This window comes from Crotalus tigris, unplaced genomic scaffold, assembly GCF_016545835.1.
Source record: "Crotalus tigris isolate CLP2741 ecotype Arizona unplaced genomic scaffold, ASM1654583v1 scf7180000021401.42387113347:515327, whole genome shotgun sequence".
Lineage (NCBI taxonomy): Eukaryota > Metazoa > Chordata > Lepidosauria > Squamata > Viperidae > Crotalus > Crotalus tigris.
The window spans coordinates 2,501-17,562 of NW_024098493.1; the positions used below are offsets into that span (position 1 = coordinate 2,501).

The following is a 15,062-nucleotide window of genomic DNA, read 5'->3' on the forward strand; positions in this document are numbered from 1 at the left end:
CATCCATCCATCCATCCATCCATCCATCCATCCATCCATCCATCCATTCTGCTCTCCATCCATCCTTCCATCTACCTATCCATCTGTCCTGCCCTTCCTTCATCCATCCATCCTGCCCTCCCTCCCGCCGTCCCTCCCTCCCTCCCTCCCTTCCTTCCTTCTCCAACAGTGGAGGTTTTTAAGAAGAGACTGGACAGCCTTCTGTCTGAAACAGTATAGGGTTTCCTGCCTGAGCAGGGGGTTGGACTAGATGACCTCCAAGGGTCCCTCCAACTCTGTTATTCTGTTATTCTTTTCCTTCCTTCCTTCCTTCCTTCCTTCCTTCCTTCCTTCCTTCCTTCCTTCCTTCCTTCCTTCCTTCCTTCCTTCCTTCCTTCCTTCCTTCTTCCCTCCCTCCCTTCCTTCCTCCCTCCCTCCCTCCCTCCCTTCCTTCCCTCCCTTCTCCAACACTGGAAGTTTTTAAGAAGAGACTGGACAGCCTTCTGTCTGAAACGGTATAGGGTTTCCTGCTTGAGCAGGGGGTTGGACTAGATGACCTCCAAGTTCCCTTCTAACTATATTATTATTATTATTATTAATTTCACACGGACACGTCAGAGCGGAGCTCCGGACGCATCGGCTGAAGTCCGACACGTCTGAAGACCGTCTGATGCCCGCCGTGCCTGGCAAGGAGGAGAACGGGGCTTACTCACAATGTAGCAAGGCTCGCAATAGGCCTTCTTCTCCACGGCGTAGAAGGGCTGTCCCCGGAGCTTGTTGTGGCAAATCATGCAGGTGAAGCAGTCGACGTGGAAGACCTGGTCCATCGCGGTGCAACCGGTTCCTTCCCCCACCACGTTCTCCCCACAGCGGGCGCAGCGGCCTGGAAGGAACAGAGAGAGGCGCGTTAAGTCCACCAGGAAGGAGCTGGTCTAGCCTTTGGCTCCCACCATACTCTTTCCCGAGTCTGGCGCCGATGGCCCAGCTAGCACGGAATGCAAACTTGGCTCTGTGGGGTCCAAGCTGGGTGGTAGAGTTTTTGGCAACTGCATGAAAATGTTGGCTGTTTAGTAGAAGGAAGTCTTCGCAGCACTGGGTTGAAATGAGGGGTCCTTGGTGCTCTCTGAGCTGGGTGGTTTTCTTGCAGACGTTTCATGGCCCAGCTAGGGAACATCATCAGTGCTAGAAGGGAGTGAGGATTGCAGAGAGGAAGAGGAAGAGGAGGAGGAGGAGGGTTATGGGGTGCAACTGCTCTCTGAGCTTGGTGGTTTTCTTGCAGACGTTTCATGACCCAACTAGGGAACATCATAAGTGTTAGAAGGGAGAGGGGTTTGCAGAAAGGAGGAGGAAGAAGAAGAAGGAAGAAGAAGAAGAAGAAGAAGAAGAAGAAGAAGAAGAAGAAGAAGAAGAAGAAGAAGAAGAAGAAGAAGAAGAAGAAGAAGAAGAATAAGAAGAAGAAGAAGAAGAAGAAGAAGAAGAAGAAGAAGAAGAAGAAGAAGAAGAAGAAGAAGAAGAAGAAGACGAAGAAGAGTGGATGCTCTCTGAGCTGGGTGGTTTTCTTGCAGACATTTCATTACCCAACTAGGGAACATCATCAGTGTTAAAAGGGAGTGGGGTTTGTGGAGGGGAGGAGGAGAAGCAGGAGGAGCAGGAGAGGGACTATGGGATCCTTGGTGCTCTCTGAACTGGGTTGTTTTCTTGCAGACGTTTCATGACCCAGCTAGGGAATATCATCAGTGTTAGTAGGAAGTGGGGTGTACAGGGAGGAGGAGGAGGAGGAGGAGGGGGAAAAAGGAGGAGGAGGAGGAGGAGGACTGTGAGGTACTTGGAGCTCTCTGAGCTTGGCTATTCTCTTCCAGACGTTTCATCAGCGCAATTCCGCTGATGTGTTTTATCTTTACAGTCCCCCAAAATCGCATGAACCCAGCAGATTGCTTAAATCAGGGGTCTTCCAACATGGTCCTTTGATGAAACACGCGTGCCTGGCTGAGGAATTCTGGGAGTTGGAGTCCACAAGTCATCAAAGGGCCACGTTGGAAGACCCCATCTTTAAATCATTCATCCGATCAACCCAACAACAGATGGTTCTGAAAAGCTCAAAACGGGAGACCCTCTTCTCGAAAGAGGACCTAGAAACATCGGCCGTCTATCGACAGAAGCCCCCCCTTTTCCAACCAGGTGCCCCCTCGCCCTCCTCGCTCACCAATGTCCATCCATTTTGGGGGGCAGCCGGACCGAAAAAAAGAGAGCTAGAAGTCCTCCACTCAGGAAGAGATGACGTCACCCTTAAGTTTAAATTCTCGATCTCTTCAACTTGGTTCCCCGACAACACAAATTGTACAAGCTGGACGCGTCCCCCCTGCGAGTGTCCAGATGGTTTTATGGCCTCTGGAGCGCAACGGGTGCTAAAAATGTCGCCCCAATGGATTTATGAAGATTGTGGTCTGGAAAGACACCAGAGTTATTTTTTGGGAAACTGCCTTCAAGATGGACCGGACCGAGATCTTGTCTAGAAGACTAGAGTGGTCATCTCTGGACGGCAACGGCTGACTGAGCGTTACATTCCAGCGGGGGTCTTCAAACGTGGCCCTTTTATGACTTGTGGACTTCAACTCCCCGAATTCTCCAGCAAGCCTTAGTTGACTCTCTTGTAATCCCTTCCTCTGCAATCTCTCCTTTCTTTCTTTTTCTTTCTTTCTTTTTTCCTTCCTTCCTCTTCTCCTCCTTCCCTCATCTTTTCCTTCCTTCCTTCCTTTTGTCCTTCCTTCTTCTCCTTCCTCCCTCCCTCCCTCATACTTTCCTCCCACCCTCCCTCGTCCCTTCCTTCTTTCCCTTCCTTTATTTCTCTTCCTTCCTCTTCTCCTCTCTCCCTCATCTTTTCCTTCCTTCCTTTCCTCCCTTCCCTCCCTTCCTTCCTCTTCTCCTCTCTCCCTCATCTTTTCCTTCCTTCCTTTCCTCCCTTCCCTCCCTTCCTTCCTCTTCTCCTCTCTCCCTCATCTTTTCCTTCCTTCCTCTTCTCCTTGCTCTCTCCCTCCTTCATCCTTTCCTCCCTCCCTCCCTCCCTTTTTTTCTTCCTTCCTCTTCTCCCCTCTCCCTCATCTTTTCCTTCCTTTCCTTCCTTCCCTCCCTTCCTTCCTCTTCTCCTTGCTCCCTCCCTCCCTCCTTCATCCTTTCCTCTCTCTCTCTCCCTCCCTCCCTCCCTCCCTCCCTCCCTTCCTTCCTGACACACACATGCATGATTTATTGGATTATAAAGTTTTGTGTATGTTGTCTGTTGTGTGAAATCTGCAATGGGGCAACAGACTTCTCAATACGTTGCAGAGAAAGAGGGAACGTTTATTCATTAATTTATATTCAGTCTTTATATTGTTCATAGTGTTTACAATTAAATATTATTAAAATAGAATGTGATTTCATTTACAATGTAAATAAACTATTATAACTATTACCATTTTTTTTTTAAAAAATGAATGTTTACATATCAATTGTTTTAGAACCTTGTTGAATACAGCCCACTGTCTCTTTTTCGTGAGATGGGTGTCCCTGTAAATTTGATGAGGAAATAAATAAATAAAAAAACTTTCGTTCGGATGCCGTTTATGAGTCATGGGCGCACTAATAAAAGCCTGGGAAATCTGTACCAAATGTTCTGGCTTTGAAGAGCTTTAGTGATTAATTTTTCCTTGCCCAACCAGGAGCCAAAATCAAAATGCTTGCTGAATTTGAAATACGGGGGGGGGAGGAGGGATGAATCTGCCCCCCTCCCCATAAACTAAGATCCTTTTCAACAGAGCATCCAAATAAACCATTGTTGGGTAACTATTTTTCAGCCTGACTGGTTGAGATCGCTTTTCTTCAGACCTCTTCCGTCCATCCTGTATCTCTTATGCAAAAATACACCCTTCCTTCCTTCCTTCCTTCCCTCCCTCCCCACTTCCTTCCTATTCTCATCTTCTTTCCTTCCTTCCTTCCCTTCCTCCCTCCTCACACCCTTCCTTCCTTCCTTCCTTCCTTCCTTCCTTCCTTCCCTCCCTCTTCACTTCCTTCCTATCTCATCTTCTTTCCTTCCTTCCTCCCCTTCTCATCTTTCCTTCCTTCCTTCCCTTCCTCCCTCCTCACACCTTTCCTTCCTTCCTTCCTTCCTTCCTTCCTTCCTTCCTTCCTTCCCTCCCTCTTCACTTCCTTCCTATTCTCATCTTCTTTCCTTCCTTCCTTCCTTCCCTCTTCACTTCCTTCCATATTCTCATCTTCCTTCCTTCCTCCCTTCCTTCCTTCTTCCTTCCTTCCCTCCTTCACTCCCTCTTCTTACTTCCTTCGCTTCCCTTCCTCCTCTATTCTCATCTTCACTTCCCTTCTTTCCTTCCTCTCCTTCCTTCCTTTCCCTTCCTTCTTCCTCCTTCTCTTCACTCCTTCCTATTCTCATCTTCTTCCTTCCTTCCTTCCCTTCCTCCTCTCACACCTTCCTTCCTTACCTTCTTCCTTCCTTCCTTCCTTCCTTCCTTCCTTCCTTCCTTCCTTCCTTCCCTCCCTCGTCACTTCCTTCCTATTCTCATCTTCCTTCCTTCCTTCCTTCCTCCTCACATTCTTCCTATTCTCATCTTCCTTCCTTCCCTTCTCTTCTTTCGTTTCTTCCTTCCCTTCCTCCCTCCTCATACCCTTCCTTCCTTCCTTCCTTTCTTCCTTCCTTCTCTCATCTTTCCCTCCTTCCTTCCCTTCCTCCCTCCTCACACCCTTCCTTCCTTCCTTCCTTCCTTCCTTCCTTCCTTCCTTCCTTCCTTCCTTCCAGCTGGGAAGGTCGTTCGTGACAATCCCGTGACAATCCGGGATGCTGCAACCGTTGTCAGGACAGGCTGGTTTGCAGCTGCCCTGGAATCTTGATCATGTGACCGCAGGGACGCTGCGACCGTCGTAAATGCGAGGACTGGTCGTAAGCCACCTTTTCTTTGCGCCAATATCTGGGATGACTGTAACTTCCTCAACTGACAACCACAGCTGAGCCCAAAAGTTCCGTTGCTAAGCAAGACAGTTTTTAAAGTAAGTCACACCCCATTTTACGACTTTTCTCACCACGGTCGTTAAGCAAATCGCTGCATTGGTTAAGCGAGTCACCCGGCCGTTAAGTGAATCTGACTTCCCTCGTTGACTTGGCTTGTCCGAAGGTCGCAAAAGGGAATCAGGTGACCCCGGGAGACCCTGCAACCGTCACAAGTACATGACAGTTTCCAAGCCTTTGAATTTGGATCACATGACCACGGGGGAGGCTGCGACGGTCGTTAAAGTGTGAAAAATGGTCCTAAGTCCCTTTTTTCACGGCCGCTGCAACTTCAAACAGTCACTAAGCGAACGTTCTGAATATTTTACGCTGGTTCTCCCACATACGTCGGTCTGACGCGGTTCCTGCGTGGGCTTTGCACGCTGAGTAGTATATAAATATATTTACTCCCCCCCCCCTTTTTCTCCGTCAAAGATCAGAAGGGGAAGGCCCTTGAAATGATCACTGCTTAGTGTGTGTGTGTGTGTGTGTGTGTGTGTGTGTGTGTCTGTGTCTGTGTGTGAATTTGCTGATCGCACAAAGCCCGGTGTGCGTTTGTTAGTGATTGCTCAAAGTCACCCAGAGAGTTTTCCTCGCTGTCCTAGATTTCTAAAGACCCGGAAAACAAAGAAGGACAAAAATCTCTTCGAAACAGAAAAAAATAATCCCTTTTTTCCCCCCGCCCTCCCCGTTGAAAGTCAGGCCTCCCAATTTTGGGGATACGGGTAGTCCTCGATTTACGGCCCAGATCGGGAATTTCCGAACTTCCCTTACTCTGCCAGGCAATGGTCGAAGTAAGTTTTGTCCCCGTTTAGGACCTTTCTGACCACGGACGCTAAGCGAATCCCTGCAGTCGTTAAGTGATTCGCAGCATCTTCAAGGCTTGTGTGATCAAACCCGGGACGCTTGGCAACGGACTCGGTTTTATGACGGTTACGTGGTCCATAATTTCCCTTGCTAAGGAGGCCGGTTGTTCAGTGGGTTTTGCCCCATTTGACGACGTTTCCAATAATAATAATAATAATAAAGTTGGAAAGGACCTCGGAGGTCATCTAGTCCAACCCCCTATTCTGGCCACAGTTGTCAACTGCAACGGCAGTCGTTAAATGAATCACACGGTTGTTAAGCAAACCCGGTTTCCCCCGTTGACTTTACTTGTCAGAAGGTCACGAAAGAGAATCACGCAAACCCCCCCCCCCGGGACACGGCAACCATCATAAATATGAACCCCTTGTTCAAGTGTTTGAATTTTGATCACATGGCCCTGGGGGGACGTGGCGACGGTCGTCAAGTGTGAAAAAGGATTATAAATCGCTTTTTTCCGGTGCCGTCATAACTTCAAATGGTCGCTAAATGAACTGTCGTAAGTAGACAACTGCCTGTTTTTGCTGGTTGCCAAATGCCCCAATTTTACTATTTATTTATTTATTTTATTTTATTTTATTTTATTTTATTTTATTTTATTTTATTTATTTATGAGATTTATATACCGTTTTAAGTGCAAGCACTCTCTAAGCGGTGTACACCAGTAAGCAATGTATATATATATATTTTACATTGCCCCCAACAATCCGGGTCCTCATTTTACCTACCCCGGAAGGATGGAAGGCTGAGTCAACCTTGAGCCGGTGAGATTTGAACTGCTGACCTGCTGAACACAGTCAGCTAAAGTGGCCTGCAGTACTACTAATAATAATAAAGTTGGAAGGGATCTTGGAGGTCATCTAGTCCAACCCCCTGCTCAGGCAGGAAACCCTATATCAAATAATAACAACAACAATCATCATCATCATCACAGTCTGGTGATCAAAATTTGGGTGCTTCGCTATGCTTAGAAACAGATATTTGAAGTTTGATATCTGAAATAGTACAGAGTTTCCTGCCTGAGCAAGGGGTTGGAGTAGAAGACCTCCAGGGTCCTTTGACTCTTGTATTGTATTGTATTGTACTGTACTCTATTCTATTCTATTTTTATTCTTATTTTTATTTTTATTCTGTTCTAAATTCTGTTCCAAATTCTGTTCCAAATTCTATTCTATTCTATTCTATTCTATTCTATTCCATTCCATTCATATTCTATTCTATTCCTATCCTATCCTATCCTATCCTATTCCATTCCATTATCCTATCCTATCCTATCCTATCCTATCCTATCCTTTTTTATTCTTATTTCTATTCTATTCTATTCTATTCTATTCTATTCTATTCTATTCTATTCTATTCTATTCTATTCTATTCTATTCCTATCCTATCCTATCTTTTATTCTTATTTCTATTCTATTCTATTCTATTCTATTCTATTCTATTCTATTCTATTCTATTCTATTCTATTCTATTTTATTCTATTCCTATCCTATCCTATCCTATTCCATTCCATTCCATTATCCTATCCTATCCTATCCTTTTTTATTCTTATTCTTATTCTTATTTCTATTCTATTCTATTCTATTCTATTCTATTCTATTCTATTCTTATTTTTATTCTGTTCTAAACTCTATTCTATTCTGATACACACACACATATATATATCAGAAAACATACATACATACATACATATTCTTTTTGCAACTGTGAAAACAGGGGGATGGAAATAAAAAAGGAGAAAAGACAGGGAGAACAGAAAGCAGCAAATGACCTTTCCTAATCCTCCTTGCCTTTTCAGATGTAATCATTTGGGCCAATTTATACTCATGAATTATGATAATGCCCTGAAGCTTTCCAGCTCAGTTAATTAGGTCCCTCCATTCAAAAAAATCTCTGCTCTCAACAGATTTTTTTTTAATGCATTCCAGTGCAGTTGACCTAATGCTCTTATGCGCAAACCTGGCCAGGGACACTGAATTTCTCTGCAGAAATTGTCTGACATCAATTGCGGTCAAAATAGCTCGCTGGGTTTTTGGTTTTCATTTTCTGGCATGGGATGGACACTTCTTGCCCAGTCTAAACAGCAGGGATGTCCAAACTCGGCAACTTTTAAGGCCTGCGGACTGCAACTCCCAGAATTCTCCAGTCAGCCTAGCTTACTCTCTTATAATCCCTTCCTCTGCAACCACTTTAGGACAGGGGTCTTCCAACTTGGCCCTTTTATGACTTGCAGACTTCAAACTTCCAAAATTCTCCAGTCAGCCTAGCTTACTCTCTTATAATCCCTTCCTCTGCAATCACTTTAGGACAGGGGTCTTCAAACTTGGCCCTTCTATGACTTGTGGACTTCAACTCCCAGAATTCCTCAGCCAGGCATACGTGCCTGGCTGAGGAATTCTGGGAGTTGAAGTCCACAAGCCAAAAAGGGCCAAGTTTGAAGATCCCTGCTTTAGGGGTCTTCCAACCAACCCAGGCATGGCTGGTTGAGGAATTCTGGGAGCTGAAGTCGACAAGTCTTAAAAGTTTGGAGACCCTGCAGTAGACGCCGAGCCCATAAGACAGCCCTAGCCAAACCCTTTGCCTCTGAAAATGAACCTTTTTCCTATGCAAAATGAAATGCCTGGGGAACTCCCTGCCACTAGTTGTTCATTTCTATAGACAAGGATCAGAGAACAAGCAAAGGGACAGATTTCTTAAAATATTGTTTTTTTTTCTTTCCTTTGAACAACAGATCTCCCAGTTTTTTGCTACGGGTATTTCTCGACTTACGACTACAATTGAGACAAGAATTTCGTTTGCTCAACCAAGTGGCTGTTGGGTGAGTCGATCCCAATTTTATGACAGTTTTGTCTCGGTTGCTGAGTGAGTCCCTGAAGCTGTTAAGTGTACTCCACCTCGGTTGCTAAGTGAATTACTGGAGTTGTTCATGAATCACACGGCCGTTAAGCGAATCTGACTTGCCCCACTAACATTGCTTGTCGGAAACCCACAGAGAAGGTCACAAATGGCGATCATGTGACACACACACACACACACACACACACACACACACACACACAGAGAGAGAGAGAGAGAGAGAGAGAGAGAGAGAGAGAGAGAGAGAGATCATAAATACATGCCGGTTGCTAAGTTCCCAAATTATGATCCCATTATGCCGGGGGGGGGGGGAAATACTGCAATGGTCATAAGTGCAGACCTGCGGACTGCTTACTCTCTTATAATCCCTTCTTCTGCAATCATTTTAGGACAGGGGTCTTCAAACTTGTTGGAACCCGGAAAAGAAGGTCACAAATGATCATGTCACACACACACACACACACACACACACACACACACTGAGAGAGAGAGAGAGAGAGAGAGAGAGAGAGGGAGGGAGGGAGGATGCTACAATGATTATAAATACATGGCGGTTGCTAAGTTCCCAAATTCTGATCACATTATGTGGGGGGGGGAATACTGCAACGGTCGTAAGTGTGAGGATTGGCCGTTAAGTCGCGTTTTTTCAGTTGCACAAATATGCAAGGAAAATAAATCATCCAACTCACCAAAGTATTCTTCTGAAGGTGGATTGTCCATGTCATAAAGCATCTTTTTGGTCAAGTGTTCTAATTCGTCTTCCGGTCTAAACGCAGGTCCGGCACTTGGGCCAGCGTTTTCAATCTTGAAGAAGAGGAGGAAAAAAAGAAAAAGGGATTTAAGAGATTACGAAGGTGGTTTATACTAGTCCTGTTTCAGGTCAGCTGAAAAAGAAAATACGATCCGTTGATTGCCAAGCAAACCTTTGCCAAACATTGCCAAACTTGAATTGGTGGTTCCATCTTGGTTGGTGAATTTTGAGCCTGATCAGTGGGTGTGAGGATGTGTGCGAATGACCGTGGGAAACGAAGGTTAAGAGACACTGCCAAGAGAACAGTCAGATAAGTGACAGCTTAGCCCTCAGCTGCGTAACGGGTGGCAAAGTCGGCTTAGAAGGGACCCCCCCCCCCTTAGTTGCTCAGACTGTAAAAGAGACAGTGGAAGATTTGTACTTTCAAACCTACAAGATTTTATTAATGTAGCTTTAGGGAACAGTCAGATAAGAGGCAGCTGAGCCCTCAGCTGCATAACGGGTGGAGAAAGAGGATCAGAACGGACCTTTCTTAGTTTCTCAGACTGTAAAAGAGACAGTGGAAGATTTGTACTTTCAGACTTACAAGATTAAATTAATGTAGCTTTAGGGAACAGTCAGATAAGAGATAGCTTAGCCCTCAGCTGCATAATGGTTGGAAAAGTCGGCTTAGGAGGGACCCTCCCTAGTTTCTCAGGCTGTGTAGGAGACAGTGGGAGATTTGTATTTCCAGACTTACAAGATGGTGTTAATGTAGCTTTAGGGAACAGTCAGATAAGAGGCAGCTTAGCCCTCAGCTGCATAACGGGTGGAAAAAAAGGAACAGAAGGGAGCCTCAGTTTCTCAAACTGTAAAAGAGACGGTGGGGGATTTGAACGTTCATACTTGCAAGATTCTGTCAAGGTAGCTTCACAGCAAAATAGAATTAACTCATTTAGTTGGGATTCATTTCTGGTTGACTCCCACGGGGTCTGGCGACTTCTGATTTTTGAAAAACACAGCTTTCGATTTTCAACACAACTTTTCCTGATCTGGGGAAGTTTGCATACAGCTTTTCCAAACGGATGTGGTTTTAGCCCGGTGTGTGTGTGTGTATAGCTTACTCTCTTATAATCCCTTCCTCTGCAATCACTTTAGGACAGGGGTCTTCAAACTTGGCTCTTTTATGACTGGTGGACTTCAACTCCCAGAATTCCCCAGCCAGTCTTAAAGGGGCCACGTTTGGAGAGACCCTGCTTTAGCTGTAATGTTTTCCCCATCGTGTTTTTAAAGTCAGCCATCCTTGTGTAGGCTCCTTACTGACGTTCCCGTGTATTTAAAGCACCTTAATAAGGTGCACGGATTAAAATATAAAATGCATCCCATATGGATGTATTTTTAAACTCACGCAAGCAGGCATATTGGCATCCCTACACTAGTTTGAAGGGCAGAGCGGAGGACGTAAAAAATAATAAGATAAAGCAAGCAAGCAAGGGCGTGGTGTAAAAAAACAGAAGAATTATTATACCTAAATGCAGTTTATACTAGTTGTGTTCCCATTTCCCCCCCATATCCTTCTCCCTTTGCAAAGCATCTCTGCTTCCATTATTGCTTTAGATAGTGGGATGGGGGGCATATATATACTTATACATATATACTTATAAGTGAAATAAATAATATGCGACCACCAGGAGAATTTAAGTAAGAAAATACTTTACTAAAAACCGCCAAGCTTTCGTTGGGAACTCTCAACATCGTCAGGGCTAAAAAGCCAGTTAACAAAGATGATTTAAATAGGTTTGGCTGACATTTGCACCCAGTTCCTAGAGAATCTAATGCCCCCCGAGACCTGCAGCAGAAGGAAGGATGTAATGGGGGTAAATACCATCGGAGGGGAGGAGGATACAAGGGTGTTAACAAATCCAAAACTTGACAATGAAGGGGCAGGTAGGAAGGTCCGAAAGAACGACAGAAGAGAACGCAATATTAAGGAAACATCTGGAACACAAATTGACCGGCTAGGGCCGGTGACGCGGTCTAGGAACCGGGTGCAAATGACAGCCAAACCTACTTAAATCATCTTTGTTAACTGGCTTTTTAGCCCTGACGATGTTGGGAGTTCCCAACAAAAGCTTGGCGGTTTTTAGTAAAGTATTTTCTTACTTAAATTCTCCTGGTGGTCGCATATTATTTATTTCACTTATAATTATGCCCGGGAGTCGTATTTTTACGGATATCATCAAATACATACTTACATGTATGAATACACTCACACATATGCACACATATATACATATACACATACATATACATACATGCATACATATATAGTTACACCCACACGTATATACACACACATATACTCAGAGGTCTCTTACTCCAGCCCCCTGCTCAAGCAGGAGAACATGGACCATTTCAATCCATCCATCAATCAATCACTCAATCAGAATACAGCTGGAAGGGGCCTTGGAGGTCTTCTAGTCCAGCCCATCGCTCAAGCAGGAGAACCTGGACCATCTCAGACAGGTGAATGTCCAGTCTCTTCTTAAAAACCTCCAGGGATGGAGCGCCCCTGACTTCTTTCAGCAAGCAACTTTTCTGCCCCGGGTGCAAATGTGAAGGGATTCAACCAGGGTCTCTTTTAAAAAAAACCTCGCACCTTCTTCTCTTAAGGACAAACTTCACACTCATCCTTCCAAAATTGCCTGGTGTGCAGAGTTGTCTCCCTCTCTCCAATCCTTCTCACCCCCTCCCACCCACCCCCCACCCACCCCCCACCGGCCCGCACGCTCGGTCGAGTTTGAACGGTGCCCAGTTGGAAGGACACCTGCATCAATCTAGGTTTAATTTCCATAATGTGATTTTATTTTATTTTTATTTTTTACAGCAGGGGCTAAAAATTAGCTAGAGAACTCAGGCACCGGGGGGGGGGGAGGCTGGGGGGGGGGGGAAAGCAATTTAGGAATTGGAGGTTTTGCTGCTTCGCAGGATGTCTGGACAAACGGCCCGTTCATCCTTCCTCAACCTTGATGGGAGCCTTGCAATTAGAAGGAAGGGAGGCTGGGCGGATGCAGATCGGCTACTTTTCGTTTAGCGCTTGCGGAAAAATTCTCCCAAGCTTGTTCTTTCTTACCAAAGAGAATAGTTGTAGCCAAAGGGTGGAAATGGGGGTGGGGGTGGGGGTCCCGGGTGCTCTCTGAGGTTGGTGGTTTTCTGGCAGGTGTTTCGTAACCCAGTTAGGTAACATGATCAGTGCTAGAAGGGAGAAAGGTTAGCACTCAATCTCCTAGCCCTGATGATGTTCCCTAGTTGGGCCATGAAAGGTCTGCAAGAAAGCCACCCAGCTCAGAGAGCACCCAGGATCCCACATTCCTCCTCCTCCTCCTCCTATGAAACCCCACTTCCTTCTAGCACTGATGATATTACCTACCTGGGTTATGAAAAGTCTGCAATAAAATCACGCAGCTCAGAGAGCATCAAGGACCCCCACAGTCCTCTCCTCCTCCTCCTCCTCCTCCTTTTCCTCCTCCTCCTCCTCCCTGCAAACCTCCCACCCTTCTAGCCCTGATGATGTTCTCTAGTTGGGTTTTGAAACATCTGCAAGAAAACCACAAAGCTCAGAGACCACCAAAGACCCCACAGTTCTCCTCCTCCTCCTCTCCATAACTCCCCATCCTTCTAGCTCTGATGATGTTACCTAGTTGGGCCATGAAACGTCTGCAAGAAAGCCACCCAGCTCTCTAGCACCAGGGACCCCACAGTCCTTCCTTCCTTCCTTCCTTCCTTCCTTCCTTCCTTCCTTCCTTCCTTCCTTCCTTTTTTTCTCTTTCTTTCTCTTCTCCTCCTCCTCCTCCTCTCCGCAAGCCCCCCTCCCTTCTGGCACTGATGAAGTTTCCTAGCTGGGTCATGAAACGACTGCAAGAAAACCACCCAGCTCAGAGCATCCAGGACTCCATAGTTCTCCTCCTCCTCCTCCCTGCAAACCCCCCTCCCTTCTAGCTCTGATGATTTTACCTAATTGGGCAAATGAGTTCTCCGAAACCATAATTTGTATTTGTTTCCCTCCGACTTGAAAAAGTAAATAAATACAAGTCTCCAAAGATGGGAAGTCGCTATTAAATTGCATCCGGAAAAGATCTTTCTTTTCTTTTCTTTCTTTTTCTTTCGCTCCCTCTTTTCTTCTGCAAGTCATTATTCCTAAAGGGAGTCGTCTGCTACTGAAACATATTCCGAATCTCTCGAATTGCTGAGATTTGCCAGCAAAATTACGGCAATTATTTCCCCCCCCCCTTCTGCACAAAAGAATTCAATCAAGGCAAGAGAAAGAGGTTTGAGTAAAGGACAGAGAACGGTTCACAAGGTCAAGAGGGTGTCCTTGATTAAAGAACCAAAGGCCTTCCCCCCCCCCTTTTTACACACGTGTAAATTCAGCTGTTGTGCTCATCTTCCAAAGCAGGACCTCTATTTCCTCTTTTTCCAACCTGTCTCCCCAAAAACTCCGTCTCCGATATTGAACACAACTTTGCCCAGGCTTCGCAACTTAAAACTAGCTTGTGGTAGTGCCTCATTGTCTTTTTGGGCTATCTTCAAGGCGCTATCTAACAAAATGAAATTCAGTGGTGAAAAAAACAAGGCTCTACATTTAGGCAAGAAAAACCAAATGTACAGGTACAGGATAGGGGGTACCTTGCTCAATAGTAGTAACTGTGAGAGGGACCTCGGAGTCCTAGTAGACAATCACCTAAATAGGAGCCAGCCGTGTGCTGCCAAAAGGGCCAACACAGTGCTAGGCTGCATTCACAGAGGGAGAGAATCAAGATCACTGAAGTGTTAATACCACTTTACAAGGCCTTGGTAAGGCCACACTTGGAATACGCATCCAGTTTTGGTCACCACGATGTAAAAAAGATGCTGAGACTCTAGAAAGAGTACAGAGAAGAGCAACAACGATGATCAGGGGACTGGAGGCTAAAGCATATAAGGAAAGGGTGATAGAATTGGGTATGTCTAGTCCAGGGGTAGGCAACCTTGGCTCTTTTATGACTTGTGGACTTCAATACCTAGAATTCCTGAACCAGCCATGCTGACTGAGGAATTCTGGGAGTTGAAGTCCACAAGTCATAAAAGAGCCAAGGTTGCCTATCCCTGGTCTAGTCTAATGAAGAGAAGGGCGAGGAGGGACAGGATAGCAGCCTTCCAGTATCTTAGGGGCTGCCCCAAAGAAGAGGGAGTCAAGCTATTCTCCAACGCACCTGAGCGCAAGACAAGAAGCAATGGATGGAAACTCATCAAGGAGAGAAGCAACCTGGAACTAAGGAGAAATTTCCTGACAGTTAGAACAATTAACCAGTGGAACAGCCTGCTTGCATGGAGGTCCTCACTGGCCTTCTTGATACACATAACAAAAATATTGGGATGGGGGGGGGGAAGAAAGTGAGAGAAAAGGCACCCACTTTTCGGCCCCCTCTCCCTCTTGGGGGTCCTGCAAACCCCCACCCCCCTTTCTCTCCGTCATTGCTTCTGGAAAAAACGATCCATCCGATGCAATTGATGCCTGGGAGAAATTTGAGGAGGGGGGAGTCTGGCATCTTCTCCACTCAA

The 15,062-nt window shown here is 45.7% G+C and overlaps 1 protein-coding gene across 1 annotated transcript in view; it reads right to left on the reverse strand.

The window, feature by feature from the left end:
- Window positions 1-501: 501 nt before the first annotated feature.
- The window catches only part of LOC120296640 (lipoma-preferred partner homolog), a 55,952-nt gene continuing 41,391 nt past the window's right edge, over window positions 502-15,062 (reverse strand). Inside the window, exons 4-5 of the mRNA XM_039318490.1 lie at window positions 9,421-9,535; window positions 502-862 (exon numbers count right to left, since the gene is read on the reverse strand). Coding sequence (XP_039174424.1) covers window positions 594-862; window positions 9,421-9,535 — 384 coding nt within the window. The 3' untranslated portion in view covers window positions 502-593. The remainder of the gene's footprint in view (window positions 863-9,420; window positions 9,536-15,062) is intronic.